Source organism: Calidris pugnax, unplaced genomic scaffold (assembly GCF_001431845.1).
Source record: "Calidris pugnax isolate Ruff unplaced genomic scaffold, ASM143184v1 scaffold18, whole genome shotgun sequence".
In the NCBI taxonomy this organism is placed as follows: domain Eukaryota; kingdom Metazoa; phylum Chordata; class Aves; order Charadriiformes; family Scolopacidae; genus Calidris; species Calidris pugnax.
Genome location: NW_015090812.1, coordinates 11,683,601 through 11,699,796, shown reverse-complemented (window position 1 = coordinate 11,699,796; position 16,196 = coordinate 11,683,601). Strand labels below are relative to the sequence as shown.

Genomic DNA, 16,196 nt, shown 5'->3' with positions numbered 1-16,196 from the left:
AATTTAAGAAATTATTTTTTTTTACTGGTTTACTGCAACCAAAGCTCTATACTACACTGAAGAGGCTTTTTAAAATTATTGTTAGAATGTTCTTGTATGGCTCATAAAAATAGGTGTCTTCTCGCTTTTCTGTCCTCACCTTCCATGCAGTTGACTTTCTCTGCTTTGGATCTTAGTATTTTTGCTTTGATGCACATCATAAAAGCTATCTGTTGCATTGTAGGTGGTGAAACTATTAAAAGCATAAGCCAGCAGTCTGGTGCTAGAATAGAACTTCAAAGAAATCCTCCACCTAATGCAGATCCAAATATGAAGATGTTTACTATCCGTGGAACACCCCAGCAAATAGATTATGCACGACAACTTATTGAAGAAAAGATTGGAGTGAGTGTATTTTGGTTTACTATTATAGCTAAACAGAATTAGAAGAGTGTCTCCTTTGTGGAGGCTTCCATTTCACTTCCAAATTACTTAATCAGATAATATATTGATAATAATGAATAGTAATCTGGGTTATAGTAATATAAAAGCAGCAAAAACTTGAAATGGAAATAAACAGTTGATTTCTTTAGTGTAATACAGTGTATTTTTTAATGTTGTGTTCTTGAAGATACACACTTTGTGCATAATGAAAATTTTGACTTCAGAGTTATCCTTGATATAGTTAAAGCTACTAAACTGTGTGTTTAGTTTTTCAGTCTCAGCATGTTTAGGTTGAGTTTTAATCCAAGTTTAGACACTTTAAATTTACTGCACTTTTGTTTGCATGTGTATGCATATAATCAAATTTATTACCTGTTTATTTACAGGTAAGAACTTTTTTAACTAGCCATAGGCCTAATTAATCTTTAGAAAGACTTATATTTTCTCCAAGGAAATGTCTTTATCTAAAAACAATCAAACCTTTTAGATTAGATTATTTTGGGTGTTAAGATTTATGCTTCTAAACTGGTGAAAAATGAAGAACTTCAAGGTTTATTTTCACCTGTGTTCCATTCTTGTTACAGGGTCCAGTAAACCCATTGGGTCCACCTGTTCCCCATGGACCCCATGGTGTTGTTCCTGGTCCACATGGACCTCCTGGGCCACCAGGTCCTGGTGCTCCCATGGGACCATATAATCCAGCTCCTTATAATCCAGGGCCTCCTGGCCCAGCACCTCAGTAAGTATTGCTTCAGCTGGCTTCCTTTTTTGTTAGGATGACCTGGGGCTGGCTTTCACTCTGTGTGTATGATTTGATCTTTTATAGTGGTCCTCCAGCTCCATATGCTCCACAAGGATGGGGAAATGCTTACCCGCACTGGCAGCCACCAAATCCACCAGATCCAGGTAAGCAACGTCACAGTAATGCTATAGTGTGGATATACTTTAACTACATCGATTCTGTCCTTATAAGTGTGTATGTTTCGCAGTTTGTTTGTGTTAATACTGGTAAATGTGAAAAAGCTCCTATTCTTTGGACTTTTCTTTACTGATTGTCAGTTTACATATGTTTTAAACTTCCTGTGTGTTGCTTGTGAAATGTTGAAATTCAGTTGTTACAGTTGGAATGTGTTTCTTTACTAAACATTATTGATACTACATCCCAGTTTACAATACTTTTTGCAAGACTCCTAATTAACTGATTTTTTGAAAAACAGTTAATCTTTCTTACAGTGGATGTTTTTACATGAAGTTCTTTGAAGATGTGTTTTCTTTCCCTAATAGTCAATTACTTCGTATTTTATTTTTAACATGTGCTCCTGACAGTCTCACTGATCCTGACTTTGCACAGTTTCTGCTATATTAGGTATTTCCAGCTTTTGTTGACCTTTATGAGGATTGCTTCTCAGAGTCTGATACAAATGTATTTTGTTCAGCCATTTTTGAGTGGTTAAGCTTCTGTTGAACCGCTGTTGATACAGTAAAACTAGTTAGGAATGTGTTTTGAGCTTTTGCTTATAATAGTTTTGCATTTTCTTCTGAAATCCCATCTTTGTAGAATCTGTTTCTTCTATATCTGTTTATCTTTGTGAAGACTGGGAGTTTTTACTTAATTACAACTTCCTGAAGGTCTAGTATCCTGCTTTTCTTTAAGTTACATCCTTTGGTTGGACTAGAGCATGTGGGGAAACGGAACTGCAGTCACAGAAGGCATGGTAAGGCTAGATGCTTGAGTCACTTGTACCTCATTTGTTTGAGGTAGAGCTTCTTCAGAACTTCAACCAAAAGATCTCAGTTTTGTTCTTGTTATAAATGGAATAAATATTTTCTGATAGCCACTGGTCCTGACAGTAGTTTCATTAGTGAAAAAGGAGGCTTTGGAGGATGTTGCAATCTACAGAGAGTTCTATTCATGTTCAAGACTTTTATATATCCTTTCTTGGCAAAGAACCATCTCCGGTGTCATTTCCTTAACTTGTATAAAAGGTAGCTCTGCATGCATTCAGTTCAGTATTTTAAAATGCCTACTGTCGTTATTTAAAATGAATGATTCGCAGTGCCTTGACTCAAAGTCTCAGCATACCAAAAGTGTCATTTACTCCAAATCCACTGCCAAAATGTTACAGCCTTTTTCATGCTGCCTTTTCATTTTTTATAAAGTAGTTATATCTGTATTATAACGACCTGTAAGAAAAATGGCGAATACTCACCTTGATGTCATCTTGATGATTTTCTAACAATTTTTTGGATGAATACTCCTCTTTAAAAATCTAGTAAGTTTTTCTATATGCAAATGCAGTTGGTGTTTCTTTTGACTAGCATTTCTTTGGGTGAGTTTTATACAGTTGTCCACTTAGTTGCTCAATTCAGTGTAATAAATGGGTTCTTTTAGTATTTTTTTCAGAGGTGCTTTCTCCAGAACCATGGTTGCCTCTTGTCATGTGAGAGTGGAGCTAGTTACTACAGTCAGATTTCTTTGGAAATTCAATGAATCCTGCTCTGTGTTCTTCTATTCTAGAGAACTAGCTACTAAGGGGAAGGAGGGGGGGAACCAAGCAATGGCTTGTTTGATACTTGCAGGTAACCTTAGAATATAGTACATGTTAGTTTAAATGCACTATTGTTGATGGAAGCAGTGTAATTTTAAAAGGAAGTAGCGTGTTATCATGGTTTTCTATATGCTGATACTACTGTGTGCATTTAAGTGGTTACATATGACTTAAGTGCTAAATGAAATACTGCAAGAAATTTGTGTAGTGGATTTCTTCTCCCTGAATGTGTTTTTCAGGGTATTTCTTCTTTTTCTTCCATTAGTCACTCCCTTACCTATCTTGTGTTTCAAGAGCAACATAATTCAATTTCTGTGTGTAGTTACTCTAAAGTATCAGTTGTGTCTGTCCTTAATGTCAAGTTCTCCCCTCACTTGGCTGCATTTATTTGTGGATATTTTTATTCTTTAAGGATGCAAATAATGTTAAAGGATGCGGGTTGTGTTATAGAAAATTATGTTCTCTAATAGTAGATTTGCAGTTTTTCTGGGTTGCTAATCTGGTAATCAATCTCTGATTCAGCAAGAATAAGCCATTCCTAAAGGCTGTGTGTGAAAAACAGAGATAAGACTCTAGGATGCGGCATCGTTGGCCTACCTAGATGTAGTTAAAAATAAGGAAAGCATGGAGATAGCTGCAGAAGATACAATGTTGCTGCTATTTGTTATTCTAAAAAGCTGTAAGTAAACAGTGATGCTTTATAGCCTTGTATGGGGATTCAGGTTCTTAAAATAGTATTTGTTTTTGTATTTTACTGTTAACTTAAAGTTCAGCTGGCAAGCATTGTGAATACCTAGTGAGATTTGTATTCTTCCGTTTCAGAAATAACGTGTTTGGCTGCCTCCTTCACCTGTGCCAGTGTCATTAGTGTGAGGTTATAACAAGAGTGAAACCTCTGAAGTTGTTTTGTGCTAGAATGATTCACTGTTGCTACCATTTAGTAACATGGCTGTTTGTTTAAACTTGAAAATCTGTTTCTGTTTATCGTATTTAAAAATGAATCAATGACATTGCAGTAGTAAGGGTTCTAGAATGATTCTGTCAGTCCTATGAAAGTATACTTCCTACAATGCACTTGTCTGAAACCTGGTCAAAAGTTTGTGCTGGAAAGAAAAGACAGTTACATTATGCATATGGTCATTTGGTGGAGATGGATTTTTCCTTGGAGGAAAATATGAGTACTTAGGACAGGGTTAGTTGAGGACAGCATTAGCATTCTGTTCGTGCTACTTTTATAAATCCTTATGTTTTGCTTTCATAGGTAAGCCAGGAACAGATCCCAATTCAGCAGCGTGGGCAGCTTATTATGCTCACTACTATCAGCAGCAAGCACAGCCACCACCTGCAGCCCCTCCAGGTGGACCAGCTACAACCCAAACTAATGGACAAGGTAGCTATTAAAACTAAAATGGATAAATTTATCATGGCTGGGGATATAGATGTTCCATTATTTTTTAATGTTGTCTTCATATATTGGGTAAACTTACTGCAAGGTAGCCAGTTTTGTTGGAAAACTCCTGCTTACAGCCTTCAATATTGCTTTTCTTATTTTCACCAGTAATAAGGGTAATGTATTTATCTTGTAATATACTTCAAAGAGAATTTTGCAGCAACTTGGGCTGACTTAATAATGTCTACATAGTGCAGTCAGTCATAAGTAGCAATGGAATGAGCCAACCTGTTGATTGTCATTTGCTTTAAACAGTTACATCACTTCCAGTGGTTTTAAGACAATTAAAATTGTAATACTGGGTTGTATTAGTGTAATTGTTGTGCCTGGATGAGGCTTACCACTTCAATTGTAGGTAGTATTTTGTACTGGGAGTGTTGTGCACTTCCTGAATCTTGAAAACATGCTGAACACTAAACAGTTTTTTGTTTCTTTGTGGTGTCTTCTCTAATTGTTTATATTTGTTGTAGCTTGTACTGCACAGGTTTATAGTGTCAGATTTGAGTGATGTTATTTGGGATTGTTACTAAAAAATTTCAGATGATTTGTAAATTGTTCTGTGTATGAAACAAAACCCAGTAGTTTTATTTTGACTATTTTTAATCTAATTCAGGAGATCAACCAAATCCAGCACCAGCAGGGCAGGTTGACTATACCAAGGCCTGGGAAGAGTACTACAAAAAAATGGGTATGTATGCAGGTGTTTTTTTCTGTTCTTGCATAGTAGAATGTTTTAGGAGACTTGAGAGTCTTGTTTGAGATGGGGGGTTTTACCCCCCAAAAATAAAAATGCACAATCCATGTGTCTTTTGAACCGTATACTGCTAGAGGCCCTGAACCCTGCAGAAAAACAGACTTAAAAATCTGTGTTATGTTAAAGGCGTTTACTGGTACTCACATTAGTCATTAGCTTTGCAGAAATACTTCATACCTAATGAGATGTCTGGATTTGAATATTGGGAAACAACACATTTTAAGTACTTCAGTTTGAGTATTTTTAAAGTATATTTCATGAGCTTTGGAGTTCAACTTTGATCTACTTTATGAAGCTCCAGTTTTTCTTGTTTGGTAGTTTTCTACTGCTCTCAAGGTTACAGATTTATTTATTTTTTTTTATATAACTTGCTTTCTGTGTTACAGGTTATTGAAGCATCATAATTGGCTTTCATTTATATCATGCCCTTTTTAAAATAGTATTTTCTTTGCAGCACTTTAAAGCTGTGTTTAAACTGCAGATTATATGTTGTTGCTAGCTTTTTTGAAATACTTTGCTTGAGCTGACTTACAAAACTGGAAAGTATTTGCTTGTTAAGTTGATAATTCCATCAGTTACAGAGTAAGAAAAGAATATGGGGTATTGATGTGTTGGCAGAAAGTGCTCTTATCTTTTAAATCATGAGAATGTCTTACAGGTCAGTATTTTGTCCACAGTGTCCTGCCGTGGATATTGCAGTTGATACAGATCTGTGTGTTAAAGAGTAGTGGGCTTTTGAATGCCAGTGCTTTCTCTGGTATCTGTTTCACCAAACACAGTAGCATAAAGTTTTGGATTTTTTTGTTTGAGTGGGTAGGAGAGTTTTGTGAGTTTTTTGTCCTCTTCCAACTGCACTCCATTTTCTCATGGAATATTAAAAAGCATTTGGAGTTAAGATTAATAGCATGTTTAATTCCTCTTACCAACCTTCTGCCAGGTTGATCTCAAATTATTTGCTAAGACATAACTACCTTTATTCTTCTCTATTTTGGCACAGCATAAGTGATGAAATGAAACAAAATATATAATGATGATTTACTTCAAGAATTGTGTATCAGATTAAGAAAATCGCAACAGAACTCCCAAACACATGATTCTAAAGATGTGATGGGCCTTTCTGTTTTCCTGTTTTGTTTAACTACTTTTTTTTTCCAATTTACTGTCTGTTTGTTCAGCTTGTGTTCTTCAGTGCAAAGTTGTGGGTTTTTTTCACTGCCTTTTTAAGAACAATTTGTTGGCAGAGGCTCTGCCATCTTTCTGATTTGCTGTCTCTGGAAAGCAAGGTGTGGGTTGCACTAGTCTCATATTTACTGTAATTAAATAGTAGCAAGTTATAAGGTGTTGGAATAGAGATTTTTGGGAACAAGTCCAAAGAAGATTGTGAACCCAAAATAGATAAATATTGGGAGATGTAAAGAATTGCTCTTAAAATGCAAAATTTAAAAAATCCCAAGACAGCAATCAAACAAGATGAAAAACAGAAGACCAGTTCCGGTCTTCATTTCTTTTTGGATCAAACTGAGTTCTTTGGTTGGAGGAGAACTCTTGATGTCTGGACCTGTATAAATTGACTGTGTAAATAATGAGAACTTTTGCTTCTTCAACACGTTGAAAATCTTGATATGGAAGATGCCGTTTCTCTTAAGATCCAGTTAAGAAAGAGGAAGAACTGACCAAATGATGTTGAAGGGCAGAGCATTCACTTAGGCTTGATTTAGTGCTAAACAGAGGTGTTTTTCCCCATCTCCTTAACAACGTTAAGACCTAGTAAAAGGTGTGACAAACAGGAGGGCTCTCCATCAGCAAGTTCTTGTAGTCTCTGGGCTCTCAAATACAGCTACTACTGTTTGTGCTTCCTGTAGTACTGTAATGCTTTGGTCCCCGTTAACTTGTAAAAAGGGGGAAGTTAAAGAGTGACTTGTAACTCCTTCTTTCAGATTTTTCACAGCACAGATAATTACACAAACACCTCTTTTGGAGAACTGAACTGAAACTTGGGGCTTGCTAAGGCCAAGCAGTTTTATTTTTGCTGCTGAAGAGAGCTACTTTGGTGTAACCCCTGTGACAAGCTTCTGAGGGTGAAAGTACTGAGCTGAGCAAGTTGGATGTGATACTGCAACTGGTGCTCTGGATTTTCTCATACTTTAAGTATGAGTGATCTCAAAACTCCAAAGCACTCCTGAATATTCCTATCAAAACCATAATGCTGTCTTCCAAAGTGACTTCCTACTGGTGTGATATGACTTGGCTAATCACAGAGAACACTTTCCTACTTTTTTCAGCGTACTTGAAAATAACTTCTTTTCCAACTTGCAAATACAGTGGCAAAGTCCATGTCCTTCTTCAGGCTCCTGGTTTGGTCAGGGGCTATTGCTACGAGTATCAAATACAATAGTAAAATTACTCATACACTCTGGTAAGCTACTGTACATGGATCTTGTGACACAGAAATGTATTTTCTTGGTACCCTACTTAATAAATTCAGAAAATTTCTTTTAAATTTCCCTCGAGTCTTGCCAGGTAACAAGACAACAGTTTAGCTTTTTGAAGACCTATAGATGAAAGAAATAAAAAGAGCTAAAATAATTATTTGCGTTAACTGGGCCTCAAAAATTTCCCAAGGGTAGCAGTTCCCTCTAAACACAAAGTCATATTTTAGTAAATTACTTGTCACCCTAGGACTTTGTAAATTTGTTATTTAAAATAATTCTACTATATTGTGAGCTTCATTTATAACTAAGGGGCTCCATAATAAAACAGTAGAACTGTTCTTCAGTAATTCCTCAGCATTGTAACAGCAAAGAGGACAAAGAACAGTTTTCTCTTAGTAGAATCAGCCTTCATGATTTGAGTAGTGGAACTGTAGGATCATCTAGCACTTTCTTTCTTAACCTTCCTTAATGGGGAGGTATTTGTGTTTCTTGTATTTCCTTTGTATGTAGTTTATCGATCTTGTTTGTTAGTGCTGTGCTTGAATCTGTACGTATATGAGCATGTACTGTTTCAGTGCAGTCCTGAAAGGAAGTTGTGACTGAACTGCTGAATTCCGTGTGTAGGTTCAGAATTACTTGCAGTACTTGTTAGGGAAATGCTGCAGCTAAAATACTATGAATTTTTACTAACCATTTCAGGACAGAAGTCCACTTTGACATGTTTTAGTAGATGTTCCTATATTTGACTTATTATTTGAATTTCAAATAAGGACAGCTTTGGACAGCCTTGGGACAGCTGGCTGAATATCAGAAGATTCTTGGGTCATAATGCACAAAAAATGCCTTAGCTTTGCCGTTCAGCTGTGCTGACAGCTATGACATAACTAAAATAATTTGTAAATAGAATTATCTCAGATACTGAACTTGCAAAAAGTGTATCCTGGGATAATTTGTAACCATATTTAAAATAATTTTGGTTAAAGTAATTAATCAGAAGTGTAAATTGTAAGTCATGGTATATTGTAAGTATAAATTGTAAACTGTGGTTTCTGCCTTTAAGATTTGAAGAAATTTAGGTAAGTTTTTCAACAATCCCAACCTTCTGTCTGACACCCTAGAAAACAGCTTGTTAGAATCTTTGATACTCACGTTCCCCAGAAGGGTGCTCAGTGGCCTTGTATCCAAATAAAAGGTGAGGTGGTTTAAGGTAGGAGTGAAAACTTTCAGCCCTCGTTGTGTGGAAGCTGCCCCTTTTTCTTGATAGCAGAAGATGAGGTGCACATGGAATTGTATGGGGTGCAAGCTTGTACTTTGCTTGGATTTATTTGATGTAGTGTAATTGAGCGTTGTGTTGTAATTGGTGTCGTGTGGGATTCTTTTTCCTAAATACTAGAAAACAACCAGGGAATGTTTTTTCTTAGTATCCTAATTCTTCTGAGTGTAAAACTTTGATTTGAAAAATATAACCTTTTAAGAATATCGATCACAAAAATGTCATGTCACAGTAGTTATAGTTGTTCTGTTTTGGAAGTTCAAGAAACTTTAAATGAAGCACTCCATATAAAACCCTTCTGTGTGGATGCATGCAAGATGATTGGATAGAGGACAGAGAGTGGCGATCTGCTTGTAGTCAGGTACATTCTGTAGTGGTAATTGCAAAAACACCTTTCAGATAAAAATAGTGAAGAAGGTGGTAATAAGTGGAGTGCTTTTGATATTTCTGAAATAAGGGGAAAATGAAGTAAAGATGTCTGACAAACCTTCCTTGGACTGAGGTCCTAAAAAGTTGTAACTTACTTTTTTTCTTTTAATATACACTGCAGAGTCCTTGTGTATTAGTCGATTGCCTTTACAGAGATTTAAGTTGTAAGTTGGCTTTGTTGGAAGGACCAATAGCTCTCAGCTGTAAGTCTGGGAGAGTGTGGGTATGAGTGTGTACGTGCTGTTATTTCTAGAGGAACAAAACTTAAAGGTTGGAAGGAGAAGTTTCAGAACTATATTCTTGTGGAGGAATAAATGTTTACAAAAATTAATGTTCTCTTTGAAAAATATAATCTGCAATAACCTAGAAATTGACATTAAGGAGGCCAAAATTGGGGTAATGAATGAACTGGCATCTGGTGAATTAATTAAGGCAGTCTGTACAATAAGATAAAGTCAGTCTAGGTGGACTACAAAAAATAATCTTGCCTGTTGGCCCCTATTTTAATTTAGATGCTACTGGCTGTTTAGGTTAATAGGCTTTAAAGACTCTTGCTCTGGAGCATGATTCAAGAGGTGGAAAAAAAATCCTTACGGTTTTTTAATTTTGCTTTACATGGGAATCATTATGTTAAATTAATAGGATGAGTGGTTATTTAAAAAAAAAAAAGGCAGCCACAAGATTATTCAAAAGCCTTGAAGGAAAATTGCAAGAAGCTAGATGATGTTTGTTACCCAGCAAGGTTTTGAAATTTTTTTCATTTCTATTGCAAGAACAAAGCTCTGTAATTTGAATTCCTTGTAGGTCAAGCGGTTCCTGCCCCGGCTGGTGCCCCGCCAGGCGGCCAGCCGGACTACAGCGCGGCGTGGGCCGAGTACTACCGGCAGCAGGCAGCCTACTATGCCCAGACAAGTCCACAGGGAATGCCACAACATCCTCCAGCACCACAGGTATAAACTTTTACGTGTTTTTTTGGCTGGCTTCCGTTTCAGTGGTTGTAGATATTTTCTTGCATGTCTCCTGCTTTGTTACCTTTGGAGTATGCATCTTTTTTTCTAGCAAAATAACTATCAGAATAATTAATAGATGACTGTTTACCTGATAACTTGAGTTCTGTATCTATCCATATGTCTGGTGATTACGTGTTTGTTTTTTTTTTTCTTAAAAAAAAAAAAAAAGAAAAACTTTCTCCTCCCAGGGTTTTGAAAACCATGCAAGAAGCCACCACCATTTACATTAACCAATTTTTCTTTCTTAAAGGCTTCACTCCTGAGTTAGCTCGATTTAAAGGATTTTCTTTAACTTTTTGTGTATCTCTTATGTATCTCTTCTGCACAGGGCCAATAATAAGAAGTGGACAATACAGTATTTGCTTCATTGTGTGGGGGAAAAACCTTTGTTAAATGTATGGATGCAGACGCCTTGATGAAGATCTTAATTTTGTTTGGTTAAAAAAATAGTGTTTTTGAAAATGTACAAAATATCTATCACTACTGATAGGAGGTAATATTTCTGTGTAGAAATGAAAAATGGTTTGTTTTTAGTATTAGTGTAGATGTACACATTCCAGCAAATGTATTTGCAATTATGTGGTCAATGCTTTGTGATATAAATGTACTTTTTCAATGTATACTTTATCACTTTTAAAATGCCTGTTTTGTGCTTTACAATAAATAATATGAAACCTCCTGTGTCGGTAAGTTGGATATGTGGGTATATACAGAATTATAGGATTGATTTGCAACGCTGAATCAAGGTACCTGTACACAAATGAGATTTTTTTTTTTTCCCCCCATGAAGTCTTGTTGAGTTTAAAAACTTGTCATTAGCATGTTTTTCCCCTCTTGCAGAATAGTTGTAGATGGAGCATCTCTCTCATTCATTGTATTTTGCTGCCTAGCACCAGTAATCTTGATACCTTAATTTTCTTTCTATTTGATTAAAACTGCATGTGTTTAAGAAGGTGATCTTTTTTGGCATACTTCCATTGCATTAACAGTGACATTTCCTTTTATACATGACCACTGTTTCAGACCTGTGCAGCTGCTATAACAGATAACTTTTGTTCTTAATTGAATACTTCAAAACTGTTTCTGCATAACTATTTTATGGATTTTTTCAGACTAGTTATAAAATTCATTTTAAGTGTGATGTGCTTAAGCCTTCAGTTTAAAGTAGTCCAGTTCAAAATTCAGTGTAGAAAAGTCAATGTGGTATGCATAGTAGTTACAAAAATTGCATCTGTCCTTAAAAAGCTGTTTTGTTTGAGTGGTGGGGAGTGGTTGAAAACTTCCTGCAGAGCAGATAACTTCTGGTTTTTTTGTAAATACTCAAGTATTTGAAACGATTGATTATTTTTTATATATATATACTTGAAACTTCTTGTTGCTCTAATGCTCATACTAAAAATCTGATTCTCTTGAAATCCTATGTTTGCTCTTTGCATATTTATTGGCTCTTTGCATATATTAGACTACATGCAATACAGTCTGTCTTGCCATTGTCTGTTGAAGTGCAGGTTTGATCCAGCCAGTATAGAACTAGCTCTATAGGGGTGAGGAGGACTGGGCTGTGTATCATCCTTGATTGTTCCTTCAAGGAGCATTGCACTGTAAGTACATCAGAATGACAAATTGATGAACTGCAACAGTATCTTTTTGTCAATGTTCCACATAATGAAAATGCCATACTTGTGTGACTATTATGTTGGAATACAGTGCTGATATCTTAGGAAATCATAATTGCTTCTTAATTCAGAAACATAGGTTTGTGTATATATATATACATACACATAATATGAGCTTTGTGGGTAAGTATTCCAGAAACGTTTAGCAATAGCTAAAGAAAATCATGTTTCTGTTTATCTGAGTAATAGTTTTTCTTCATCAGTACTCCTGAGACAGCTGTATCGTTCAGTGTTTTAAAAGTATGCATATCGTAACATTGAAGTCTTTGGAACCACTTGTTAGACAGAAGTTGTCTTTGTCTTCAGAGAGTTTGCAGATATGTAGTGATGTAGGTATGTTTTTAAGTAATTCTTTAACTGTTACTTGCTTTATCTTTTGGAACACCATATTGTTGCTTTGAGAGTAAATTTTTTTAGGGTGGCTGCACAGAAAAGTTAAGGCTTGAAAACTGAAATAGTTTATTCAGGTAATTAGCAATGTATGTATTGTGCTGTAGAAATAGAAGGAATTATTTTTATCCCTTTTAAAATGAGGAGTTATTCTGGTAGCTTAAAAAAGGCTAGGAAAGTATTTGCTTTTTTCAGTGTAGGGTATGAAGTTTAATAGTTCAGATATTTTGCATGGTATTTTGTAGATAACCTTATAGAATGGTGCATTTATTATGTACTAAACTGAGCAAATTTAAATTCACTGGATTCTTTATCATTCACAAAATGGAGGCTGTTGATTTTGATTCATTTAAGGTATAAAATCTTTATTAATTGCAAACAGTGCAATTATTTATACTTCACAGTGCCTTCCCAGACCTTCCACCTTAGGTTCTGCTGCAAAAAAGCAACAGGTAAGCACAACCTAAGGAAGTATATAAATTAATATATTTCAGTACATTAATGTTGTCCCTGTGAGATCTTTGTGGTTGTGTATTGAAAAGCAATCTGCTGCTTCCCCAAATGCATTGTTACTCACGGTTCCATTTCAGTGGAAAGTCTTTTAAGTTTTTAAACAACTGTTTATATTTCTAGGTAAATATGTATCTCTTTTTTTTTTCTTTTTTTAGAAAAGATGAGTAGATTGCAGTAATTAAACTTGATCAGAATAAGTAATTTTTGTTATTTTTCCTCAAATAGTTAATTGTTGCAATTAAAGAATCAAAACCTTTACAAATATACAGGAATTACTGTGGTTAGAAATGTCAACAGCCTTCACAAATGCTTTTTTTTATAATAGGGCACTATTCCCAGGTGAACCCGTAAGAGCTAAATATAAAGAGTATGACTTCTGTTGTTATCACTGAACTTGATGATAACTTGTCTTAAAGTTATAGTGTGTTAGTGGTATTTTTAGATAACTTAGTTTGCTTATTCATACTTGACATGGTAGGAAAGCAGATACTGGAGTTTCAGAGATTAGTATGTTTTAACTGAAAAAGCATGTGCACCAATTAAATGTTAACAGTATAGCAAATAATATTTTATCTATATAGCAGTCAGTGTATCCTGTTTCTTGATACTTTAACTGAATTGCTGTATATTTTGATAGTTTAAAATGTTTGTATGTTTTATAGATGGTCTGGTACAGGTTTTTTGTTTCTGGTTTTTGTTGTTTGTTGTTTTTTTTTTTTTTAGCTTAAAGTAAAGCAGCATCTGTTTGGTTTTTTTGTTGATTATTCTGTTTCTGAAACATGCTGCTCCTTTCAAAAGTCCTGCTTATCTGTACATCAAAGAAAAATATTCAAAAATGCTGCCTTCATTTTCACACACAGTGCTGAAGATGCTGCAAGCACCAAATCATAGCTCATAGAATCAGGTCCTGAGATAGTTACTACCAGTAAAGAGGAATCCTTTGAGTGTATGCCATTGGTGAGCCGATGAGCATGGACCATAGAAGGGCTCCATGTAGAAGGTAAAATTGGCAAAAACGTAACAGATTTGAAATGTATCCCATACTTAATGGTGCAGGGTATAATTTTTGTTTTGATCACTTCTCATTCTTTAAAGTATTATTTGTTTGACCATAAATGTTCCATAATCTGTTAAGTTTTTTAAACTGTGATTTAATAATATAAACCATCTATTTTAATTTATATTCTTCTAAACAGCCAAGCTTAGATATATTGATTTTTTTTTGAGCTAAATTAATAGTTGTGCTTCAGTTTTTCAAGCCACTTACTATTTCATCTTAGTTTAATATGTAGTTTAATATGTAACTTCATTTTTCATGTGAGAAAAGGTTAGGTGTGTACCATTTGGATTTTTGATACTGTGAATTTAGTGTTGGGGTGAGTCATTTGTTCACTTCCTTTTACATTATAACTGTTGTTGCTAAAATACCTTAAAAGTCTTTCAATTGTAAATTCAGCCGGTGGGAGGAGATAGAGATGAAACGAGCCAGTTTATTGGAATGTTGTAGTGTGTGGGAGATGAGATGTTCTTGTGTGTAGCATTTGAGGTGTACTGACTTCCAGCTTTCTCACTGGTGGGCCTTCAGACATGCTATTTTGTGCTAAGCATAGCGTTTATTTTTCAACTCTGTCTCCAAACTTACAGTTCTTAGGAGAACAAAAAATAGATTATTGGGGTTCTCCTCATCCAGAAGCATAACTGGACTTCCTTAGAAATGTAAGGGAAGTGTCCACAAGGTGTCTTTAAATGTTTCCTGCTTCCCCCACCTTCCCCCCATTAGAGTCCCACAAGTTAAGTAGAAGGTGAAGAGTACAAGTTTAAAAAGGAAGCATAATGTTCCAAGTAGGAAAAGCATTTTCATATTACTTTCTGCAGCCTGTACTTTAATAGGACATGCAGTAGAATGTCAGGTGGATAATCTTCAGTCTAGCATGATCGTAAGTCATCTGTGTAAGTTGTCCAGGCAGACAGGTTCATTATTCACTTGCACAGCCTATCTTGAAATATTTCCTCTTTTTGCTAGTGGTATTTTATTGGATGATAGAAATTGTTTCTCCCCTGTTTCTCTTCCAAAGTAATTTTTTAAGTTTTCATTGCATGCTAAAAGCTTTTTATTTTGCTTTCTTCTGGAAGTGGGGGGAGGAAGGGAGGCCTGGGCTTTTCAGAAAGCATACAGTTGACAGGATTCCCTCTTCCCTAGCAATAGCTTATAAAACTCGTATGTATGCACAAGTATTTCTCTTGCGTGCATGTGAAATGCCTTTTCGTCCTGAGAAAAGTGTTCTCTGCAGAAACTACCCGTGTGTAAAAAGAAGATTGGCTTTAAAAGGCAACTGTGATGGGAACAGTGTCTTAGGGAGATGCAGCTTGGACTTGAGGTAAATTGAATGCTTTACAAAAATGTGGTTTTGAGCTTGCATTGACATTGTATGTAATATGGGTACACGTTAACTGTATAATGTTTTTTTGTATGGTTTTTCTCAATAAATGTAAACTGATGGATAATAATAGCAATGTATTTGTCTTTTTTATGCTCCTATCTCTGCCTTCGTTAGTTTGAAATAACAGCTTCAGAGGAAAGACATTGCAGCAACTAGTACTTCTGTGAATGAACATCACCCACATGAAATGAAGTAAAATGTATTTATGTGGCTGTTAGGATAATTATCAGTCAAAGCATCATGCAGCTTATTACCATTTTTTCAAGATGTTTCTGCATTTGTAACTATTTTATTAAGGCAAAAGAGTGACTCGCAATAGGTAACTGTACAAAAAGCAGTCAGCAGATTCAACCACAGGAAAATTTCATTTTGAAAAAAATCTCATTTGCTGCAGCTTACCTTGTCTTTGCGTAAGGCTTACACACACGTTCTTTAGTTTAAAATGTGACTATTGTTTGTAAAATTACTCCTAGAGAAGCTTAAACTGAGCAATCAGATGGTGTTAGCACAGTGACATTAGTGTGGATATCAAGAGGTCTTAGAGAAAAAGAGTAGAGTAGCCTTAAGAAGACAATGTTAGAGATGCAGCAATAACTGTATTGCATTGAGAGAGCCAAGCTTGAGAAGCTGGGTACTTCCTGAAAATAATTTTCTTAACGCTTGCTTCCTACCAGTGTTAGCCATGATGGGCTCATGTTTGTCACCAACTGTTCCTGTATCGTTTGAGCAATGAAAAAATAAGAAATTTTACAAGCAAATGTTGGTACTATAAAGACTACTCCAAGCCTTACGGAGATTGTTGTGCTTTTGGATTATCAACTGCAGAGGTTGGTAAGAGCATAACAGTTTAAATGCA

The 16,196-nt window shown here is 35.4% G+C and overlaps 1 protein-coding gene across 15 annotated transcripts in view; it reads left to right on the top strand.

Annotated features, from left to right (window-relative positions):
* The window catches only part of FUBP1 (far upstream element (FUSE) binding protein 1), a 36,963-nt gene that overhangs the window by 10,518 nt on the left and 10,249 nt on the right, over window positions 1-16,196 (top strand). For 6 of the 15 annotated variants that reach the window (XM_014938972.1, XM_014938968.1, XM_014938979.1 and 3 more), the window contains 7 exons: window positions 224-384; window positions 1,008-1,162; window positions 1,250-1,329; window positions 4,234-4,362; window positions 5,036-5,110; window positions 10,115-10,260; window positions 12,791-12,838. In XM_014938972.1, coding sequence (XP_014794458.1) covers window positions 224-384; window positions 1,008-1,162; window positions 1,250-1,329; window positions 4,234-4,362; window positions 5,036-5,110; window positions 10,115-10,260; window positions 12,791-12,838 — 794 coding nt within the window. Of the gene's footprint in view, window positions 1-223; window positions 385-1,007; window positions 1,163-1,249; window positions 1,330-4,233; window positions 4,363-5,035; window positions 5,111-10,114; window positions 10,261-10,648; window positions 11,270-11,823; window positions 15,410-16,196 lie in introns of those variants that run through there. The other 9 variants (XM_014938981.1, XM_014938976.1, XM_014938971.1 and 6 more) reach the window with 7 other exon arrangements.